The 24,237-nt window shown below is 36.5% G+C and overlaps 1 protein-coding gene across 1 annotated transcript in view; it reads right to left on the minus strand.

Moving 5' to 3' along the window:
- LOC112150323 (vasoactive intestinal polypeptide receptor 1) overlaps positions 1-24,237 on the minus strand; it is a 55,046-nt gene that overhangs the window by 22,220 nt on the left and 8,589 nt on the right. The window contains exon 2 of the mRNA XM_024278531.2: positions 16,651-16,759. Coding sequence (XP_024134299.2) covers positions 16,651-16,759 — 109 coding nt within the window. The remainder of the gene's footprint in view (positions 1-16,650; positions 16,760-24,237) is intronic.

Consider the following 24,237-nt stretch of genomic DNA (forward strand, 5'->3'; position numbering starts at 1 on the left):
ACCTGGAGAAACTAGTGCATGCTTTCATCTTTAGTCGACTTGATTACTGTAACAGTGTTTTTACAGGACAATACGGAAACTGCAGCTTATTCAGAACTCTGCTGCTCGGGTTCTCACAAGGACCAAGATTGCACCATAGGACCATTCAGCTTCTATGCTCCACAGATCTGGAACAGACTTCCAGAAAACATTAAATCTGCTGACACACTCAGTGTATTTAAATCCAGGTTAAAGACTCACCTGTTCTCAGCTAAATTTAACTAATAAGTATTTAAAAGTTTACATCCGCACTCTTTATCTATGCTTGTTTTAAATTAAAATATTTTTACTCTCTTTTAATTTTATTTTAATGATCACATCTTTACTATTTTTTGATTGTTTATTTTAATGTTTTATGTAAAGCACTTTGAATTGTCTCTGTGCTAAACAAATAAACTTGTCTTGCCTCTATGTTCAAAACTTGTTGCCCCTGAAAGCACACTGACAGTGAAACCAGGTCAAACTATGTCCAATCTGGGACTCAGATTTTGTAGTGAAGCAATCCCTTTAATTTACGGAGGTGCCGTTTGAAAATTGATCATGGAGGAGATATTGATGATTACGGTTTGTCCCGGTACAGAATTCTACAACACCTAAGTCTTATATAGAAAAAGCCTGGAGAAAGATTTGCGAGTTTTGCACCGCTTTGATGTTTCACACCAAGCTGCTTCCAGCTGTAGGTACCGGAGATGTGCTGGTACCATGTAGTGACAATCCAAATGTGAACTTTGCTAAACGCCAGCTCCGTGCATGGTGTGAACATAGCATTAGTGGAGTATTAAATCTATGCAGCAGATTTGAAAACAACAAACAAAAGGTTGTTGATTCTAAAAGGAAGGAAGATGATTTGAGTTTCAGCTGCTTTTTGTGCAGTGAGGAATAGAAAATTGATCTAACCACAGCAGAGAATTACTAAAGTTCAAATGCAACATGACGAGCATATTACTTACATGAAAATATTTTCCAAAAGGTTTAAGGTTGACACTCTACAAGAAGTCTCAGATGGTAAAAGACAACCACAAAACTAATCTGCAGCTCTCATTAAAAAGAGTTATTTATGGTTACTCCAAAGCATTTATTTAACAAGCTCAGAGGACCAACAGCGCTGTCAGATAGAATTTAACAATTATGACCTCCCAAATGTAATGATTTTGCACTTAGTCTGATTTAAATTGAGGAAGGTCAAAGTCATTCGAGCTTTTGCATAATTTAGGCATTAAATCAAGGGTGAACCAATCAAATTAAATTTTCTACTCTGAAGATTTGAATTCCACTTAATCTTTAGTCAGGCTCATGATTTGACTGTGTGGATTTGAGTTTGAATCCCAAGCCTCCACATTCTTGTTATGGTAGATGCAGATACACAGGGGAGATGAAATATTTTTGCTTTTTTGCACACTGAATTTCTAATGCAGACTGGAGAAGTTAGCTTGTATTTTATTTAAAGTATGTATGTCAGTTTGCAGTCTATATATACACAAATCCCACCGCAAGTGTCAAACTAAAGTCGAACTCCATGATAAAGACAAAATTAACCCAGCAGTTGATCCTCACCAAACGTGTCTGACCTTGAACGCTCTTAAAACCACGTCTCGTACTTTCTTCCGGGGGTTTCCCCTCAGCCTAGGACAGTGGGGGTGGCGTTGGAGAGTGACGTGCTCATCCCTCCCTTCATCCCCTGCCTCATTTGCGTAGCTCTCCTCACTCTCCCTGCAGCTTCCCAATGAAAGGCGGCTGGTGTTTGCGCGCGCGTGATGAGAGGCCGCAGTAATGAGGCGCCCGTCTCCCTCCGCCATCACAACGCCTCGTACATCAAAGCCACTCGGCCTTGTGTCAATTAAAACAGCGGCGCGCGGAGACACACCAGGACTCATTCATAATAAAACACAGCTTCTGGCTACTGCTGCAGGTCCTCCTGCCATCGCTGCACGCAGGCAGACATCTCGCTGGATAACTGCAGCTTTGAACTCTTTCATTCATGTTTTCCTTCACTATATGATCATTGTTTTTAACCCAACACTGTTTTCAATCTGTAAAGTCTGAGAACATTCTCTTAAAAGCCTTAATGACCCTCAAGGTGATGAAGGACCCGACCAGACTGGGAGGATAAAAGTGTTTCTGTTGTATCATCTCTGAAGATGATAATGAGGTAAATTCATTATGAGACAATTAAAGCGCCACTGGTGACCTTGTGGATGCGAGAACGGACAGATGAATGACCTCATGCTTCCCATCACATCATCCTGTGAGGGAGATTTTGAGCATATCGCGGGCTGGTTAATCCAAACCCCACAGGATTCCTGCGATGATTCGCTGTATGATGAGTTCATGCATATGTTTTTACACATTATAGGAGACTTGATGCACTAAACAGGTGAGTTCAGTGGAAATGATGCTGCAGAATTAGATCCATTTAAGGATCCACCTAAAGTAAAATGTATTTTCTTATTCTCATACAGTGAAGTTAGAATAAAGTTAGCTTTATGTTTAGCTTTAAAAAAATATGATAAAATATGTGATGATATTCCAATACAAGCCAGGAATTCATGAGATGCAAATGTAGGAGTTTGTTTTGAAATTCATGTTTTTTAGCTTTGACCATCAAAGTTTATAATATATCCATAATACAGAGGTCAGCTGAAGAACACTATGAAGTTTTATCTGACACAGCTTTTAGTTTTATTTAAAAAAAGAAGAAGAAGCCTTGGATTGTGTCAGAATTCCTGCATTACTTACTGCTTAGTGCACTATATAGTGCATTTGTCATTTTTGACAGTTTTTCATGTGAAAAAAAACAGTATTTTAATCTATTTTTTATAAACAATCAAGGTTTTCATCTTTAGAACACATGGATTCATTAATAATTTTCATAAAGTGGGCCTTTTTTTTTAGGATTATGCTTTTAGAATTTGGTGACATCATGTTTGCTGTTTAAAAAGAAAAGTGGTGAGCATGGTGGTGAGCATGGTGTTTGAATTGCTTTTAAAATCCAAGATATTTTATAGTTTTTTTAGAAGTTAGGGAGGGAATTTGGACATTGGACATAAGCTTAAAGTTTTTTCTATGTTCTGAGTAAAACTGCATGAAAACATTTTAGAAGAAACGCTGAACTGTTTGGTGAAGGAGAAATTGAAGACTGAAAAACAGAAAGGGTAAAACAGAAATGGAAAATCCACAGGAAACATGTGGAAAGAAAATAAAGGCACCAAAAAAAAAAAAAAATTGAGAATGGTTGCTGAAAACACTGAAATGCTTTTCCTGACAGGGGAAAGGTCCACCCTGAGGTCCCAAATGGGTCACTCTTCACAGCCTTCATCATCCTCCTCTGTAAAAGTGTAAACTGGAGTTTAATTTCTTCAAAAAGGGGGGCTATAAATTGGTGTCAAAGCTTTCTAAAAAAAATCCAGTTTATAGTCAAACCTTATTTAAATGAGGTCTGGTTCTGGCTGTCGAACAGGAAGCAAATTGTCCAACAGAATTTTTTTATTTGTTTGTTTCGGTACAAAGCCAGTATCTGTGTATTTTGACGAATTCTTAAGACATTCCAGCATGTTTGTCCTCTGTAACAGCTGATATGTCTAAGAAAACAGTTTGATAGTTTTTGATATTTAAACTCGTGTTACCAAAAATGTAATTTATCTTTTTAAAACAGATTCAAAGTGTTGATTAGGCAAACAAAAATTGTCTTCATTTGTTTAAATAGTTTAAGTAAACTTGAAATCAACAGTTAAAGTCCTAATTACCTTACCTGCTTATTTATTGCATTTCCATTAGTTTATGATTATTTTCTGTATTTAACTTTAATTTTAATGCTGTTGATGTATTTATTTTCTTATTATAATGTTAGCCTCAGTGTTTCCCTGTGGGGATCCTTTGTGTCAGAGCTTGCCGGCTTCTTCTGGGGTTCTTGCCACGATTCTCATCATTATTGGTGTTCATTGTTACTCCCTGCACCTGTGAAATGGACCCCATTCCCAATGTACTGTTTCCTCACAGCATGTTCGAGCCTAAAGGTTGTTTAATAGGTTATTTTTTTATAATAAGTATTTATTGTGTTTAGGGTCATGGGACGTATCTTTCAGGGTAAAGGACGGGTTGGATTTTTACTTTAATTTCTGTATCCCTGTTTTGTTTTTAATTGTAAAGTGCTTTTAGCAACATATAGCATGATAAGTGCTCTTATAAATAAAGTTTGATTGAAAACTTCAATGCGTGACTTGATTCTGAACTTAAGGAAATTAAAGAAATATTTAAAAAAAAAAAGGGTCAACTTGTGAGAAAGAAATGCGAAGTTTGAGCTGGAAAATCCCCAAATTCAATCCCATTATGTCGTAGAAGCAATGCTTGGCAGCACAGATCCAAAGCAGTGACACAGAGGAACAAAACCAAAGTGCTCCAATCTGAAGCAGCATGAGGACAACTTAATAACCACCGTAAGTGCAGGCGGCTGTTAGCAGCAAATGAAAGTAAAAAAAAAAAAAAGACAGACAAGAACCCCCAACCTGGGACCAAACTAAACTTTAACGGTCCATGTCGTCTTCTGAAAGCACAGCCATCATCTAAAATGACTTATTCGATTGCTAATGTCGCTGGAAGCTGCAAAAGGTCAAACTCAGCTCCTGGGTTTGAGTCATGTCCTTGATATACCTGCTTTAATCAAGAATTCATCCCTCTAATGTTTTGGTGCAGCCAAGAACCAACGTGGAGGCAGACTTATGAAGAAACTTTGTCATTCCCGCAGACAGCGACAGAGAAAGCAGCAGAATTAGATTGATCAACTGTCCGTCTGAACGTATGTCCTTTATTTCTTTTTCTCTCCTCAGACTATCTTAATGTTTTTCCTTTCTCTTCTGCAACAGTTTTGCCTCTCGCTCCTCTATTCTATTCCCTTTCTTGATGGTTCAATAAAGCACTGGCGCACAGCTGCTTTTGTAATATTGCTACAACTGTTATCAGAGGAGGCGGCTCTGCTGGGACAATATCTACCAAAACTGCCTTTTATTCTGCTTGTTACACGATCAAAGAGAAACGGAGGGAGGATAATCTAACAGAAAAAAAGACTTTAATGTAAATTCAGTCTGTCATTTGTGTAGTCTGAGGGTAAAGATGTACAAATATTAGCTCTACACTGATCTCTGATATGAAATGCTCATCTAATCGGCCTCCAGGCCCACATAAACATTTGTATTTAATTTTTCTACTGCACACTGTGTGGTAATAATCAGATGAAACAGACCAAGATATCCAAAAGCATAACGCAATTCACTGATTACTCACTTGAATGCACAAATTCTGAGAAGGGTTTAAATGTGACGAACTCAAGCTTGAAGAGAAAACTTCAATAATATTAAAAAAACCTGAATATGAACTGACTGGTTCTTGAGAATGCTCCTTCTGAACTCAAAGCTGACCTCGTCTTTCAGTCAGTCTGTAGCAAGCACACATACAGCTTTGGGATTTTAATCTAAAAATATTTATGGAAAAGTTATTCTCAGTTATTTTTCTTTGGTGATGTAATGTGACTAGAAATGCTTCACTGAGTTTTCAAAGTGAATCTAAAAAATACAAAAAGAGGCTTAACGATTAATTGTTTAAATGATTCCAATCTCTTTCGATTGAACCAGGTTGATCTGACAAAGGTAAACTGGTAACTAAATTAATTTGACCTATAGCATTATCAAATCATTTCAATATGGAATAAACTGATTATATCGATGTCGCAAAATACAGTTTGGATTGAGGTACAGTAGGTTTGTTTTAATGTAAAAATGACACAAATGGCAGCAAAAATGATCAAATCATCATTACAGTTCAATGAGGGGAAACACTTTGAATTTTTCAGATGTGACCATACAGTGTGGTAGAATGTTCTTAGAATAAATTTATCTCAGTTGAGGAAATTAAAGCATTACATTAGACATATATTATTACAAATACACGCTAGTATTTTCTACCAGATGAACAAAAAACTTGTCTTCAGTGGTCAATTGCAGATTGTTTTACATGTCCTACTACACAGAGATTCTTTCATGAACTACTTAAATTTCATGTGGTATTAATCAATGTGAAGCACAAGGTATTTAAAGGTATTTCGCCATTTTTAGAGTGTTTGACAGATAAATTGCATTTAATTCTGAGAGATTCTCTCTCTTTATAACTCTGGTCAGACCATGACCTGCTGTAAATTAACCTTCAGTTTTACAAAGATGGTGAAGGTTTTGCTCTGAAATCAAAACTTCCGGTTTATTGTTTCCTGAGTTGAAACTTTTCTGATACCAGCTTTACTTGATGCTGTAAAAAAAATAAAATTTTAGTTCCCAAATGTACAGTATAAGGCAATAAATTTCTTATTTGAGAGTCAAACTTGATTTGTCCCCCTTAACACGACCATCTAATGTTGTCCAACTCCACACAGTCATGCATATTGATTTTATTTTATTTTTTTGCATTGCAGGATCGTGTATTTTGTAACGCTGAATAATTAGTTCTGAAAACTGTGGATGTACAGAGAATAAGAAAAGGGCAGGACGACAAAGCTGTGTAATAATGTGAGAAAATGCCGACAGCACAACGTGACAGCCATGTGCAAACAGCAACAACACACCCACCCTTGTTTTAATACAATTCTGGACATAATAAGAGTATCAATGTAGGGAAAACAATTTCTTCTCTTGTGCTTTTTCTTTTCCATGTTTACCCCCCAGAGGTATCAAACACTGAGCTGATAGTGTTTGTGAAAAACTGAAGGAGAAGTTGGAATTTTCAGGAAGAGGAAATCATTGAGGCAAAAAAAGTCTATTAAGTCAATTAATGATGTTGATAATTAATTTCACATTAATGCTAATCATTAATAATAAGCAACTACCCCATATGTCTAGAAAAGAAAGGAGAACTAAACCATTTGAAATCTGCCAACTCTTTACAACCAGATTTTATTAGTATGTTGATTACATTTATTACATTTATTTGCAAACCTTTAAAAACCTGTAAAGGTAACAAAGATTTTAATAATATTCTGGCTCAGTTTGGAAAAGCTTTTTTCCATTAAAAATTGCATTAGAGATAAGAGATAACATTCAACATCAGGTTGTTATTGTTGTTTTTAGTTGAGACATTTTTAAAGACGGTATTTTATATACATTTCTGGTTTCATGTCATTCAGGTGTGACCAAATCTCTGATAACTCATAAAGGAAACCCAATACACTACCAATGCTAAAAATAATTCATTATGTTTTGGAGTACGGGCTACAAGCACGAGAGGATGCATGGATTTTCTCTGGGGTGTGGCTTTCTCCGACATTTCAAAACCATGGTTCATAGATGAACCGATGACTAAATTGTCTCTAGGAGTGAATGTGAGTGTGATTGGCTGTATTATTGTGGCGAACAACCTGGGTTAGGCTCTGGCAACCCCACGACCCTGTCAGGGAAAAAAACAGGTTAAAAAAAGGGATGGATGTTTAGGAGTGCCTTTCAAGAGACCCATGAATCCAGCACAGCAGTGTTTCTCGATGGTCCTTGGATAAAGTTAACATCCTATTAGCTATTTGTTTTCTACATTTGACTCATCCCCTGAGGGAGCGGTGAGCTGCAGATACAGCTGCAAACAGGAGCTATTTAGTAGTTTAACCCTCCAACTCAACCCCTTACTGCTGAGTGTCAACAGGTGTGAGTACTGGGCCCTAATTGCCTGTAGGATGTCAACACAAACAACACTCTTGATTGTCTAATTTCCTCATTTCTAACAGTCAGGCTTCACAGGGAGGAGCACGCACTTGTCATGTGAACAGCACTCATGAGCCCCTTGTGCAGTTTGCAGAATTTGGACCGAGGGGGGAGGAGGGGGTGTCAAAAAAGTGAAAAATCCTGCATCTCACCAACATTACCCTTACTTACCCTTGCATGTGGTATAAGTGCTGCTACCTTAATGAGCTTAATTAAAGCAATAGAATGGTGAACATTTAAACAGGTGAGTTTTTAGACTAGTTTTAAAAAGCAACGTGGAGTCTATGCTATAGATGTGGGGAGGGAGAACGTCAGAGTCTGGGGGCATTGAATTCTCTGCCCCCCATTGTGGAGAGCCGAACAGAAAGGAACTGTGAATTGGATGGAGGAAGAAGATCTAAAGGGAGCAAGATAAAATGAAGATGTGAAGGAAACTGGGGAGATATGGGGGAGGGGAGGGGGTTGATTTTTAAAACGATCTTAGAGTCAGTCCTGCATTTAACTGGGAGCCAGGAGCGGCTGAATAGCACAGTTGGTTAAACTGAATCCAGTGGGGGTTCTTAGGTAAGACCCTTCATGCTACTGGCAAACTATGTAGCCACACGGGAACTAAAGTGGGTTTCCCTGTGCCGGTCCCCAGCCCGGATAAAATACAGGGTTGTATCCGGAAGAAAATTCATGTGAAACTTGAAAGGATATCTTGAAAGGTGAAAACATTTAACTTCATTCCAGTTCTTTATACAGTAAGTTTTGTTCACCTGAATGGTAGGGGGGAAAAACAGTTAAGTCATCAATAGAAAAGGAGAAACTGTCAATTCAGTCAAGATACAGTTGACTTTTACCAATAATAGTTGTGTTTTGTAACTGTTCGGTTTAGGGAAATTGGAGGGGAACCAGGATAAAGGGAGTAGTTGTGAAATTAGTTTTACTGGGTGTTGTTGATATAGCAGTGAAAATGTATATTATACGATATTTATAGAAGATATTACCAAAGCGGAGCAGATAAGCAATGCAGTTTGCTAAATCAGTTCCTTTAACCCGTTAACTACCCAACCATGACAAAATTATGTTTTTTTTCTGCTGCTTATTGCCAGGGGGAATAATACACATAATGTTTTCAATATGTTTTCTAAATGTGATCTACCACTCTGTTAGATAAAGGGTTAAGAGAAAAAAATATCCTCCTAAACAGTATTAGAATCAGTGGAGTGGTGCATTGCTAGAATTCTTTGAGTGTATTTAATTATTCCCTTCAGGGAAATTAAATGACTGCGTTTGTCCCAGTCTGGGAACGAATGATCGGACCAGGTTCCACCAAGAGCAGTGGGCAGTTTCATGAGGAATACCCAGGGAGCAATTAGCCATATTTAAGGGCGCTTCGGCTGGTATGCGGGACTGGGGAAAAAACTCATTAACATCATCAAGTCTCTGGGAATCAAACTGGAAACCTTCACCAGATTCTTCTCATTTTATTATGTTCATGTCTTTTTCTCCCATTCCTTCTTTATGTGCAACCCCCTGTCATATAGTCTTTTACCAATCATCAACTCTTTAAAACTCAAATGTATTGACATGTCACAACCTTATCTTGCAATGACACCTAATTAGAAATATATGTTTAGTCATTGGGCTGATGCTTTCATCCAAAGCCACTTACAAATGAAGTACAGAACAAGCAAAAACCAAGTAAGATGACCAGAATGCAACATCCAGAGCACACATCTAACATGTTTCAATAAATACGTATGACCTGGACAGTTTGGCTTGGTTTGATCCATTTAGCTATTTTTGTGAAGCATCTTTGTTGTAAATCAACTCCGCATAAATGAACTAAACTGAACAGATCTGTCAAATCTGTCATTCATCTAGGATGGTCCAAAGACACCAAGAGGCCTAGAAACCCTCTTGAATAAAACATCTTTAACTTAAAAAGGCAGTTTCCAGGTGTTTTTTTTTTTTTAACTTTTTTGCAAACTGAATTGTACTGAACAGGTGAGTCAGCATTTTCAGCTGTGGCATTCTACCAAAAATCAATATGCGAGCATTAAATCAAACTTCTGTTTTACTAAACAGGTAGGCCAACTCCCCATGAATAAAATGTACAGCATGATGCAAAATAGAGCAAATACTAGAAAAACAGTTTAGTTTAAGATCATGTTTATAATGTTCTGGTTTCTTTGGCTTTTACCACAAAGATATCATATTTTCAGAATAAAACACACAAAAAAAATGCTAAAATACCATAATAATAGTAATGTTTTTTACTTAAACCATCAGATGTAGTTTAATAAAAAAAAATCTACAAACATTACAAATGTATATGTTTATTGTGGCAGCTTGTCAATTAAATATTTCACAAGTAATTCAGGCACACATTAAAATAGATTTTCTAAAAGTAAAAAAAATATATTATTTGTGTTTTGTTTGCGTGAGGTAGCTTCGTAGAGACTTTTCAAGGCGCCCAGTGTTCACATTCACAGCTGGGAGCTGACAAACAGACTTGTCTGTTGTTGCAACAGAGGTCAAAGGCCTTGCTCAAGGGCACCACCAGACGATCCATGATGGTAGGGGTAAATATTCAATCTACAACTGTTTTAGCAGAAAACTGTGAAACAAAAAAACAATCAATTTAGTTTTTAAAAGTGAATAAAATGGCCTCTACTGCCTTCAGTCTGTGACCCTGGAAGCCCCAAAGCCTCTCCTCTGGACAGATGAAACCTGGATGAATATTCATGGCTCCAAACCTCATTAAAGGTGTTTTTATGTGTTAATATGCGTGTATGTGTGTGAACAGCTCTCTAATGATGAACCACTTTTTCTTTCAGATTGGCTGTCCGCCACAGAGATTAATGTGCACTCTTTTATGGTCTTGGCTTTTTTTTATCCCTTTCTTTACTTTGTAGATGCAGGACTTTTCTGTGTTCCTACTTTTTTATGATAACAGCAACTGTGACCAAGAAAATCTTAAAAAAGAGGCTCAACCTAGATAGATTTAGAAAATTAAACAATATTCACTGATGGTGCCATGCATTACATAAATGTCTGCCATGTGCAGTGGAGAATGACATTATATTTTCAAGTAATTTTTCATTGTCTTACTTTCCATTCTTTGAAGCCTAATTTGTCTCGATGGGGGGGTTCTTTGCTTTTCTGCAAAAGTCTAGTTTTTCCAGCTCTTCTATTTAAAGAAAGAAATGTCATTAATTTCTGAATATCTTGAAACATAGAGAGCTGAATTTATTTGAATACAATTTGGTCGCCACGACTACAGAAATGTAAGCCACATCTCTCTGTCACTCCTGCTGTGTCTCAACCTCAGCCCACCAACCATTATTACTGGTAGAGTCTGACCAGTCTTAAACTGAGTATAAATACAAACTGATGCAGATTTGTGATTTGAAAGAATCAGAAATTAAATCAAGAGTTAGAATAGTAAAACAAACTTGGATTTTATTTATGGTCAAACATTTATTTCTGGATGGATGAGTGGAAAGAAATAAGAGAGACTTAAAATTGTCTAATAAATTACATCAGAGTAATCACAAAGCATGTTTTCAGCACAAAGCTCAGGCTTCTGAAAAGGATGTTTCTTTCTACGTATTCAATACTTTGTTGGCCTTCCATTTGCATGAATTACTGTATTAAGATGCCGTGGCATTTGAGGTAATGAGCCTGCAGAACTGCATAGATGTAGAAGTCCAGATTGCTTTGATGACTGCTTTTAGATGTCATGTTTCAGTTTAAGTCAGTCAAGTTTGCAGACAAAATAAGCACAGAGTGTCACCAAACCAGATTTTGGTACGTTTGGCTATGGGACAGTCCAGTTCATTATCTCTGTACCAGCTGAAACACTTGTGATGTTGTATCTGGTTCAGGAGTGACACAAAGAATGAAACATTTACATCCCTGACTAGATTTTCTCCCAAAATCTTAAATTGATTTTGCCTTGAAAATCCTCTCAAGGCTGAGATTATCCCTATATGCTTCAACTTTCTTAAATTTTCTGTCAATATACCTGGATACAGCACTCTGTACAACCAGCTGGTTTACCAATGACCTTTTGTTCTTGTGAAGGGTGTTCATGACTGTCTACAGTACATCTGTTAAATCAATCTTTCTTTGTAGATGTTTTTTTATAGTCAATTGTCTGATTATAATATCACACCAAGACTGAATTTCTTCACAATATTCGAATTTCAAGAGTTTTCATTACCCAACAGCCATGATCATCAATATAGCTAGAGATAAAGTCTTAAAAGATTTTTATCATTGTTAATGATTCAAGATGCTTAAACACATTTTACTGTTTATCATGACAGATATAAAAACAGATGTTTTTTTTAGTAAAACAAACAAAATTGTGTTGATGAGGTTTATTTTTCAAAGACTTTAAAAAATTAATTTAACAATATCACACCCCTGTTTTCTAACTTACTAATCTCAAAAAACCCACTCCAGCCATCTTTAGAACTTTTGTAAAAATTTTTCCAGTGATCTTTTATTTATGATTTTGTCATTTCTAGTCAAAATCAAGAAATGTGTTCTTTTAGTAGGACATAGTTTCTGCAGAGTGGCAGAACTTCTCAGTTGTGGACGGGACGACTGGTGTCAAGTAGAGGCGGCCGGATTGATCTAAGTACCGATAGTCTCAATACCAAGCTGGCGTATTGATACAAGCGTGATGAGATCGACACGTACAGACAAGAGCTTAAATTGCGAGCGCAGTGTCTGTCAGTCTGCAGTGTGACCCGAAAAAACAATGCACACACCTTGCCCCTCCTCTCCATGATTCATCGGAGAGCAGAGTTATTAAAAATTGCATGCAATGGTGGGATTTTTGCTTTTTTGTTTATATTTTTATTTAATTCCCCAGATGGTTTCCAGAGTGCGGCTGTGTCTGCAGCTCACCACTCCCCCAATGCATTGGGTCAAATTCGGAGAACAAATGTCACACACCTATGTGTGTATTTTATTACTTTTTTTGACTGGTTTTCTTATTATTATTGTATTATGCCATTATTAATACACATGTTCTATATTTAATGTATGTTCAGTTCAGATTGTTGTATTTAAGTATCTAAGTATCCTAATCAGATTTGTCATCGTCTAAAAAAATTTTAAATTATGCTCATCACTTGAACGATCTGATATCAACAGAAATCAAACAAGAATCTTGCAAAAAATAAAAAATAAAGTTACACCACAACTTGTCTCATAAACAAATCAAAACAATGGGTGAACAGAAAACAGATCCATAACATCTTTTTTCCTTTAGACAAATATTATCTGGAGTGACAAAAGAAACTCCGCTTTCTCACATTTGTTTTCGTTTCACAATTTGAGTAAATGCCACCCAGATAATTTCTTTGAATGTTTTATATTCTGCTCATTTTTTCTCTCAGTGGTCAGTTTATTGTAGCAGCCGGCTCCATGTTGTTTTTATTACATACTTGTATTTTTTGGAGCTTTACATGATCCCGCAGCGTCTTTGTTGTTTTGTCCTTTTCAGTACACAATGAAAATAATTTTTCCTCTCCACCTTCATGGCTCCCCTCTGTCAGCTTTTGTGTTTTTTGTTTTCTTGGGCTTCTTCTAACACATGGACACACACCTTCAGTGGCACATTTCATGCGCAGCCTCTTTAGCGTGCAGCTGATTTAATGACGCATGCTTGTTTCTGTCATGCACTAAGCATGCGTCAGACAGTGTTCTTCAGATGCCCACCACTAAAACAAGCCTTTGAAGGAGGAACAAATGGAAAAACACATAAAACACTGTTGCAGAAAAGGAATTGATCCATCCGTAGATCAGCTTGGACTTTCCTAAACTTGTAAAGCTCTCTCCTCAGCGACTACTTCCAATAAAAAGTCTATGTAAACGCGGATAACTGCCTGTTATCGGGCTTCCACGCTCAGGACTCCTGCTTTCATGCATCACTTTGCAAGTTTCTTCAATCATTGTCTGGCTCTGTGTATTCTAATTCATTTTACATTTTATGTCAGAAAAGGTTGTCTATTTATTGAGGCACAATATGACCTTTAATATTATACGATCATTGTTTTTTGCAGTGCTGGCAGCCGTATTTATTTTCCTCCTCTTTTTTATTAAAATTTCCTGCACTTATCTATAATAATCAAAATCTTTTTTCTGTCATGGGTTCCCTCCTCCCCTTGTGGCCAGCGGCTCCTCTACAGGTGGTTTCAATCAACCACTCAGTCCATATGTGTATATATTGTAATGATTCCTTCTGTTTAATGTCTTTACGTCCCTATGCTTGGATATTAAAACCTAATTTGAATACTCCACTACGGCTGGCTATTAGATCCTTCCTGCGCCTGGGTTTCTCGTTCGAGCACGCATCACATTTTCGGTAGCATCTCATTTCAGGTGACATGTAACGGTAGAAAAAGAAAAAGAAGAAGCCCCTCCCTGCTTGTCCAGTGTGAACAACATGGGCTAAACTAGGGGTCTGCAACCTGTGGCTCCAGAGCCACATGGGGCTGTTTTAAGAAAAATAAAACAAATTTTCTTTTAATTAAGGGTTGCTTAATTAGAATTCATTTAATTTAGATTAGTTACATTTATAAATTGATGGCTGAGGTGCACAGAGATGATAAACTATGTAGGTAAATCAAGGTTTGGAACCGTACAAAACAAGCCCAAATGGCTCTTTTACTGTTAAAGGTTGCCGACCCCTGGGCTAAATGAACGTTCAAGAATGCGTTTTCTTGCATCACATGTCCGGTGTGTCTGTAACCTAACACATCTACATAAACAGCTTCAACTCTTGTTTCTTGTTATAAATGCTTTTGTTGCTGCATATGTCCAGCTATATTGAAATTATTGACACCTTTACTCACTAAAGTTCCTCTTAAACAGGAGAAGCCTCGCATGAAATAATTTGGTTAAACCTCCATGGAAGCTTTCTCACTTGAATCATGCCATTCACATTCAATGCTCCGTACAGACACAGATCAGCTCCGGCCTCTTATTCACATTCAAACTGTCAGATCTTTTGTTTTGGACAAACACAGGAAAGGTGGCAAATGATGCAATTAATTGTGAGCGACAGCAGTTGCAGTGTGGACGGGCTCTCAGGAGCAGATGACTGTCTCATTGTACGAGTTACAGCAAAAGACAGGGGGGAGCATACCCGACTGGAGGGACCTTGTGGCATAACAACCCACTTCAGAAGAGAAAGGATCCATATTTGAAGCTTAATCAACGAGCCTACAGATGTCATCTGAGATGGAAATTGAAGGACGAGCCGCTCAAGTGTTTTGTTTTTACAAAGGAAGTGGGATTCATTGTCCACTCGCCGCCGCAGAAGCAGGCGTTAAACAGATCCGTGCTCAGTTGACCAACTTGTGCTTTTAATCAACGTTTCCCCACCTGATTAGTTCCTTTGATTGTTGGGCTTCTCAGCGAGTTCAGGGATGGTAATTTGATAACGTAAAGCATCTGAGCTCACTCTGCTCCTGATTAAAAATCATCAAACGTAAAACATCCAGCTGCCCAACCAACACAACGTGATCTTCCTGAAAAAGGAGGAATTTTCTCCTCCTTAGAAACACCAGCATTTAATTATCTCTTAGTTTAATAAGCATCTTCAATGTTTTCTTTGACCGGATATGTTGTTTACTGTATGGTGACAATTATTGCACATGCTTCCCCCAATAAAGTATGTGCATTAATGCTGAAACAGCTCGACAAAATCCCATTCTTGAATATTTTTCACTTTTTTGGCACAATTGTTTTACATTTAAAACTTTTCTGACTTCATATTGTTTATTTTAGACAGAAAAATGCCCTTTTGTTACTTTGTAGCTTCATTAATGCTATTTTTAGTACTTTGGTGATCATTTTAAAATATTTGGAGAAAGCTTCACATCCACACACATATTTTATTTTTGTTATTTGTGAATGCCATTGCTGTTTGCTTTCAGCCAATAAAGGAATTCTAGTTTTCAAGGTTCAGCCTTTTAATTCTGATTTTTTTTTTATTATATTTAAATTGTTGAAGAAAATGTTGTTCTCTCTGAACAACTAAATTGTCACAATGAGACACACAGACCTAAGGTTGAGCATAATTTCAAAAATATATGCGGTGCCTTCTTATACATCAAAGTGGCACCATGAGTTGTAAATTGGGCTACAGTGGCTGACAGGTGACAAATGGTAGATCAAGTGTGACCCTTGTTGAGTAGGTTGACATGCTGAGCAAAATTCATAGAGGCGAAGATGAATAAAATTCAGGATCACCATCAAATGACTTTTCTTGAAGTCTTTGTAATTAGTGTAAATAAACACGGATGGTGTAGCCTCTCATAGCTGCTGCCCCTGAGAGATGTGCGTCACTGCATGAGGGAAATGATGGTCACACCAGATACTGATCAGTTTTCCGAGTCCCCTCCCCCTCCTCCAATAAAAGAAAACAGGTCTGGCTACATTAAAAGTGATCAGAGATGCTACAATCATGCTGTCCAATTAGTATTTTAACAAGGCACACCTGTGAGGTTGTTATCTCTGCAAAGGTGAAGTGAACACTATCACAGATTTAGACACATTTCTGAACCACCTTTGACAGAAATTGTTGTTTTGTGTCTCTAGAAAATGTTTTAGGTCTTTGATTTCACCTCATGACAAATTGAACCAAAAACAAAAGTATTGCATTTACATTTTTGTTCAATGCATAATAGAAGAATTTCATGCAAATGCTGAAACAAATTTCACAAATCCTGACACATGTAAAGAGAAACTGAGGATATTGTTTGTAACAAGGAGCAAAATGAATGCTTGGATTCAATTATTACAATTCCTATATACCACCTTCAAACTTCTTTTTTTTCTACTCGTAACCTTTATGAAGATCACACTCACTGACCAGTCCTAGCAGAGTGGTTCCTCTCTTCCTGCTTCATTATCAGGTCACATTCTTCCTCAGCCTTCATCAGCTGCACCACCAAAGCACAGTCAGGGTGCATGGCTTCCACCTATATAGGAACAAAAAACAAATCCAGTTATAAATGAAACGTGACTCTTCTAAATTATAGTATATCCAGTTGTGCACTACAACACTGATTTATTGTTTACTACAAAATGTGAAGAGACATTTGACTATTTTCAGGCTTTAGCAGAGAATACTTCTTAATTTGGGATTTACACAATTCCATTAAATGTTGTCTTGCTGTGTTTTAAAACCTGCTTTAGGATTTAATATTAGGTTGTCTGGTTTTATGTGTTTTGTTGAATAAATTGTAGCCCTGGTTGTCTAGTTTTGTGTTTTTGCCCCTGAGTTGTTTTTGGTTGGGTGCTTAATTTGAGAACATGACAGACTTCAATCTGTTTTAATGCAAATTTAGGATGTACGCTTTTCGCTGCAAAAGGTTCAGTTCCCATGTGTCCTATGTGTCGAAGTGTCCTTGAGCAAGACACTGAACCCCACCTTGCCCCTGGTGGTTATAGGTTGTGTCTGCATGGGGGAATGGGACTGAGACTGGTAGAAAAGTGCTCAATAACTATACAACATTTACCTTTTTTTTTTGTAAAATAGCATAAAAAATACTCTAAATGGCCCCAAGCTACAAAGAGTTAAAGCCAATTTTAAATATTTCCTGCTTTTTTTTCAGTTTTCTCCTATCTTTCATTTTAAAGTGTGTATCCAAAATAAAACATAATCATCTTCATCATATGTCGGACTTCCCCGCTTAAAAAGATCAGAAAAAAAATCTACTTATTGTTTTTAACATGTTCTAACATGTTATGTTCTAAACAACATTTGGGTTTAGATAAGTCATTTTTTTTTGTTGGCTTTAAAATTTCTTTGCTGAGAATATTACGATTTTTTTATTCAATTAAACTAATAATCTCTTAATATAAAAATATTTTGAAAATATTAATACATTATTACTATAAAAACAGTATCAGAGAAGAGTTTTATTTAATGTCATAAATCTAATTTTTGGTAACTCTGTATCATAACATGTGGACCACATACATATTTAAAGATTAAATGATGCCACTTAACCAAGAATGAACAGAATCAATTATCCACTTAATGAATGCTGCTGGGAACCCATTTAGATAATAAATTATGCGTTTGCAGTAAAAGATTTAATTTTATGTAAAATAAAATAACAACACCTAGTGCTTTGGTGGGCATTTTTACTTGTGTGTCCTCTCCTTAAGAGTGTTCTCTTCGTTTTTCCCCCTAATTTTTCATTAAGAAACAGTTAACATAATTTACAATAAAAGTCTGTGGGATATCTTGCTTCACATGATAAACAACACCTTGTATAGCTAATGGAAGCGATTGCTGGAACAAATTACATTTGTGTTGCGAGGTTCCACTGTTACTACACTGGCAACAATCCATTTCTTAAGAGAAAAAAAATGGATACAGTTTGATATTTTTTTCATCTGCCCTTTAAATCCTGTTTATTCATGTTTTAGTTGATTTTTTTTTTCCTTCTTCTAAAAACACAATTAATCATATTTTACCCATGTATGTAGCTTCTCACAAAACCTGAGAAGTGAAATGATATGACCGTCAGGTCAGAAATACTCTGAGTAATTGGTCTGAGGGTGTTGGGCTGGTTTTCGTTGAGGCTCTATTTCCAATATAAAGAATGATCTCAAAGACACCTGCCTGTGCTGCAAATGGAGACATAGCAGGTTGAAGGATAACACCAGAGGTGTAGCTGTCTGCACCTACGACTCCTGGTATGAAGAACCCTGCATCTGTGAAGCCACCTGCGTTTCCATCCAACCACATGCTCATTCGGTTTTCACAGGTTATCCAGAACTATTTTATAGTACATTTTTTCTACATGACTTTCCAAAATCTTATTTTCAAATGCCAGACCTCAAAAAGTCATTAAGCCAATTCTTGCAGTTTGAAATAAAATATGGTGCTTTTGACATAAAAGGATATTTCAAGATGATTGTTTACTGAAGGAAAAACTTGTGTGGATCTTGTAAATCTAGTTAAAGACATGGAACTCTAAAGCTGAATCTTGTAGATAGAAGGTGACCACACCAGGGGGCACGCAGCTATGCAGTGCAAGGACAGAAGAATGTTCTTGGCAGTAATGTCCATATGTCTCTTTTTACAAACAAATATAGGCACCCCATTAGCAAATTTATCTGAAGCATTTTCTGTGCTTCCATTACGGCTCCACCATGACACCTTGCTGTGAAGTAACAACCTGAGGAGGTTGAGAATAATGGTACATTTGCACTGGAGAGGCAGAAAACCCCTTCATAGTGTATGTTTCCATCGCTGATTCTTTAGTCATTAAGTTAATAACATATCAAGATCAATATTTTTTCTGCCAGCTTTTATTTTCTGTTGATTTCTTAGATTGCAATGATAAAAAAAAAATGTCACAATACTGTGCTGTTCATGTCAGACTCAGTAAAACCTTAGTCCTATCTGCCCTTATGGGTGGATATGGACAGTCTGGGAGCAAAAAATGAGTAAACATGGGGCACACGGGAGGTTTGCATGGAACATCAAGGTGAGCCAATAGAGCAAACATTTTTTTTTCTATGAACTGAATCTAGTGGAATCTGCATCATCCACTACTAGATAGCCGAAAGGAAATTACAGTGTCAGAATCATACATTTTGTTTCTACGGCGGCCTGCTGATGGAAAAAAAAACATTAACAACGAACTAATGTCCTTTAATGGTTGTTTGCACAGTGTTGCAGCTCTGCTGGCTGTAGTCACATCACCAAATGCAAATGCGTGAGGCTACAACTGCCAGATTTATCAAAACACTGTCAAAGACTATCCGCCCTGCAGCATGCTCTGATGACCTTTGCCAAAAGAAGAAGTTTATTTTCTGATTTTTTTAAGCCTATTTGTTGCAGCGAAGAAAGCCTGAGGTTCCAATACCACCTCGTTTGTGGGTGGATGAACCACACTACCTCCAGACTTTTAAGGTTCAGCCTAAAATGTTTTTACTTTATTTTTAACATCCCGCATCTTGAAAAACAAAAGCTCTGCCTAACTGCAAATGTAAAAGAAATTAACATGTAATGAATATTTATGAAAAAGGAATATTTTGTCTGACTTCTGAATATATCTTGGTTTTACTTGAGCTTTTCATTAGCATTAAACAAAGACTAAAGTATTATTCCCTGATCATTTATATCCGGTTTTAATGTTTTTTTTTCAGGAAAAAATACTTTAAATAACATTGTTTGACTGTAAGCATCTCCTCTATTTTGTTTTTTTTTGATTATTTTTTTTCTTCCCTTCATTACATTACGTTCAGCTGTGTTGTTTCTGTTAATATTTTGTTTGATTTTGGGTCTTTTAGGTATTTTTTTTCTTGTGCACAAAAAAACGACAACAAATTTAGGCTTTAAGTAAAGGAAAGGCAGCACAGAGGGTAAAATGATGCACCGAAGCAAAACTGCTTTAAAAACATTTTTTTTTCTTCTCGGTAAAGGTAATGGCCCAACAGAAACCACACTTTTCTATGTCCATTATTATAAAGTATTTAAGTTGATTAATCTATGAGCTATTGAACAATCAATTCTAACTGTAAACGTGAAGTTTAGTTTTGTTATGGAACTTTTTAACTCTTTAACTACCCAACCAAGAAAAAAATCCTATTTTTTTTTTCTCAGGAGAGTAACACACATAATTAATGTTTTTAAAACCATGTTTTCTTTGTGTGACATATCGTTTTGTGGAGCAGGCAGTTCATTAAATAGGAATGCATAGGAATTTTGTGACATTCCAGACATTTTTTTAATTGTCTGACAGGTTGTAGTAGTTTGGATTCTTACCATTTCAGACGTGAATGTCCAATAATTACCATCATCTTGACATGCTACATTTACAGCGGACTTGGAAACGGGCGTTTAAGTGACCACTTTCAGTGAAAAAGTCTTTGCAAACGCAGGTAAATGCACATTTTGGGCCTCCGCGTCAGTGCAAAGTACTTGAGTAAACGGACTTCGCTACTTTACCAAAGTACTTTTTTGGCTACTTTCTACTTGTACTGAGATAAGTAACTTTTACTCTCTACTCAACTTTTTGATTGAATATATGTACTCTTTACTCCATTACAGTTGAATGAACACTTACTGTTACAAGTCAGCTCTGAATTTTATTTTACTACATTTTACCTACTTTCATTTTTTGGAAACTGTTTGTTCTGTTTTTCAATATTTTAGTGTGACCCAGACTGACTTTCCATTTAATTTGCATTAAAAGTTAAACCCATTAAATTTTGACCAATTCGGGACTCTTATTCGTCCTTTTAATTCAAGGAAGTGCCAATCATTTGAAAATGAATCATGGAGGAGAAATTAATAATTGTGGTTTATGTCCAGCAGGAAATACATGACACCAAATCTTTCAAATATCAGAATAGAGATGTGAAAGAAAAAGTCTGGAGCAAAATTTGTAAGATTTGTCCTGCTTCCACATTTCGTACAAAGCCTCTTCAAACATGCACTAGTATTAGGTGGAAACAGTCAAACGTGAACACCATATGATAAAATAAAATCACATTCAAGAATGATCATTTAATGCATTCTTGAACAAGAGGTAAAGTCAGTGACTTTGAAAAAACTTTTAAAATAAAATAGATCTCTTGTACTGTGTTTCTACTGCAAGAGTAAACTTTCACATGCTTGCATTGTATTTGATAACAGAAAAAAGCAAAATCCTAAAAATAAAGGGGAAGACTCAATGTTTCTAGATTCCCTGGCAGCATAGCTGTGCTCTACCCGACAGGTCAGTTTATCGGTAGGACATTTCAAATCTTTGTCTATTTTTTGCAATAACTCCCAGATGGAGAATTTATAGTGAAAAAAGCAAAACGTTTCAGCAATATCTTTCAACTGGGTGGCCTGTAAACCTCCCATCAGGTACAGTTTGCGTCAACGTGAGCTACAAGCGAGTCGGAAAACCTCACTTTAGTCATGCAGCCGCGCTGTGACACATCACAGGAAGGTCATATCTGCCCCGCAGGTTTATGGAACAAGCCTCTTTTAAACAAGGCAGATAGTCAGGGGGGATACGTTGAGTTCAGGCCACACAATGTGTCATCCTACAGTTAAGTAATGAGCCACTATCTGTATAAACTGCCATGAGGAGTAGCAGACACTGTCAGACTGCTTCATACCTTCAGGAGATGCAGATTTAAAAAAAAAAAAAAAAAAAAAAAAAAAACAATCTGATTGTGTGTTGAAAAAACAAGAAGGTGAGGCTCACTTCAGCGGACACTTTATTTATGGGAAGCCCTGATGGTTTTTGTGGCCGTGGCGTCATTTAAATTCAATCACCACCTTAATGGGGTCATTATCGCAGGGCGGCGGTCGCCTCCGGCCGTCACGCGGTGAAGCGCCATCATTTATGTTCAAAGTTTTATCGTGCTGCAAAGTACACTAAACCACAGGTCAACATCACTGTTTAAAAGTTTATGTTGTTAGTCATTTACACATTTACAAGTTTAATAATTTGTGGCTTTCATCTTGCCTGTGCACATGTAAACTAGGTACCCAAGCCCTCTGAATTCTAATTTTGGTATGCTGTCTCAAAGTACAATAAAGGGGTACTTTTGTGATGCTCAGAAGAGTCACTGCTTATAAAGTACATCCTCAAACTCCTAAGAAAATTAAGAGGTCAAATTCTACCCTAATTCCCTGCCATTGCGGCATGTGTGAAACTGACTGAAGAACTTTAGTTGAAGCAAAAAGAAAAATACAAAATAAACAACGAGGAAGACAAAGACGTTCATGGATCTATTTGTCTACAAGTGGATGCATCAGAATGGGGCAGGCTGACGATGTAGTTTTTTCGTGACTGCTACAAGCTTTTTTTTTCGCCTGCTCCTGATTCACAACCATTTAAATAAAAATAAAAACTCAGAAATGTCATTTATATCTTACTTTTCTTTCTATATGTTTTGAATTATTAGAAAAATGCTAAAAGAATGCGCTAAAAACACCAAAAACGTGATTTTCATTGGAGTAAATCTTTAACGAAAGTTAGTTAAATGCTATTCATCTGTTATGAACTTACAATGTACTTTCAGTTAAACCAGCCAGGATAAGACATGAACCAGGACTGTTTTTATTATCATGTTCTATTAATGTGATGTTGTATATTTTGTACATGAATGTCCTACAACCACTGAAACTGGCCTGGTAAATACCACACACATGCTGTGAGTATAAATATTTCTATAAAATATATTTTTAGATAACGAAAAGGCAAATGATGTTTTGAAATGAACTGAAGTTGAAAGAGAGGGTGTGTTGAACTAGAAATATACTCATAAGAAGTGATGTTGTGCAAAAGTTGACACTTGAGATTGACTCAAATGAGTTACATTTCCCGCTCTTTTGTGTCGACTGTTTTTCCTTTCATGTAATCTTCGCTGGAGCTCAGTCAGTCCTCTCACCGCCTTTTGCCCTGATCCATCTGCATATTTCCCTTCTCTGGCCACCTTTCTTCACCCATTTATTAACCATGCAGATCCCACGACATAAAGGGTTTGATAGAAAATTTGGGGGAATTAAGAAGTTTTTAAATCCTTTGATGATATATTGTCTTTGATGTGATGTAGATAGTGTATAAAATATGATACGGTGGGTGATTTGATAAGTAATTATGCACAACAATGTTAAAATATTTACGTGAGTGTTCGGGGGGGGGGGTCACCTTATTTACCCACTGTCTCAAATACATGAACACATTTTAACATGGTGTAACTGTATTCTAAATAATAAAGTATCAGCAAAATTTGCATTGTTTCAATATAAGTAGTTATTAAAAAAAGAATACTAATAGATGACATTTTCTAACCACACAGTTTGAAAAACAGCTAAACTTTTTCCCGCCAAATAGGTTTTTGAGATTTCATGGAGGCAGCCATTTTGAAATAACCAGGAAAAGTCGTTCTACTGTTCCTGCAGGGTAGAAAGCATGGACCAAGTTACAAACAATTGATTTTGTAAGGAAAGTATTGATCCTGTTAATAAAACAGAAGTCTCAGAAGTATCAACTGTGATATAAATGGTTATAAAGTTAAAGGGTCCATCCATGTGTTTGGAACTACACTTCCTGTCTTTAAAAACTTTTTTATTGTGTTGTGTGCTATTTATGGTGGTTAATTCAAGCTTACTGTACCAGACAAGTAAGCAGCTGCCAATCTCTTCACTGAATCTAGGTTTAGGTTCCTTTTGAAATTTATCACTTTGTTAAAGTGGAAAAGGAAAGAGAGGAAAGGGCTACACACAGATGTAATGAACTGAAAAGCTTTTGAAAACAACATGAAAATGTTTCTTCTACTTTTTCTTGCAGGAAAAAACTGCCAAAATATGAATGTGATCTAAAAGGAACACGCAAAGCTATAAAAAGACTGCTATTTTTTAAAAAAAAAGCAGTAATACCAGAACATGTCTCAAACAATCGGGGGAAAAAAATAATATAAATGATGTTTA

Source organism: Oryzias melastigma, linkage group LG4 (assembly GCF_002922805.2).
Source record: "Oryzias melastigma strain HK-1 linkage group LG4, ASM292280v2, whole genome shotgun sequence".
Classification (NCBI taxonomy): Eukaryota; Metazoa; Chordata; class Actinopteri; order Beloniformes; family Adrianichthyidae; genus Oryzias; species Oryzias melastigma.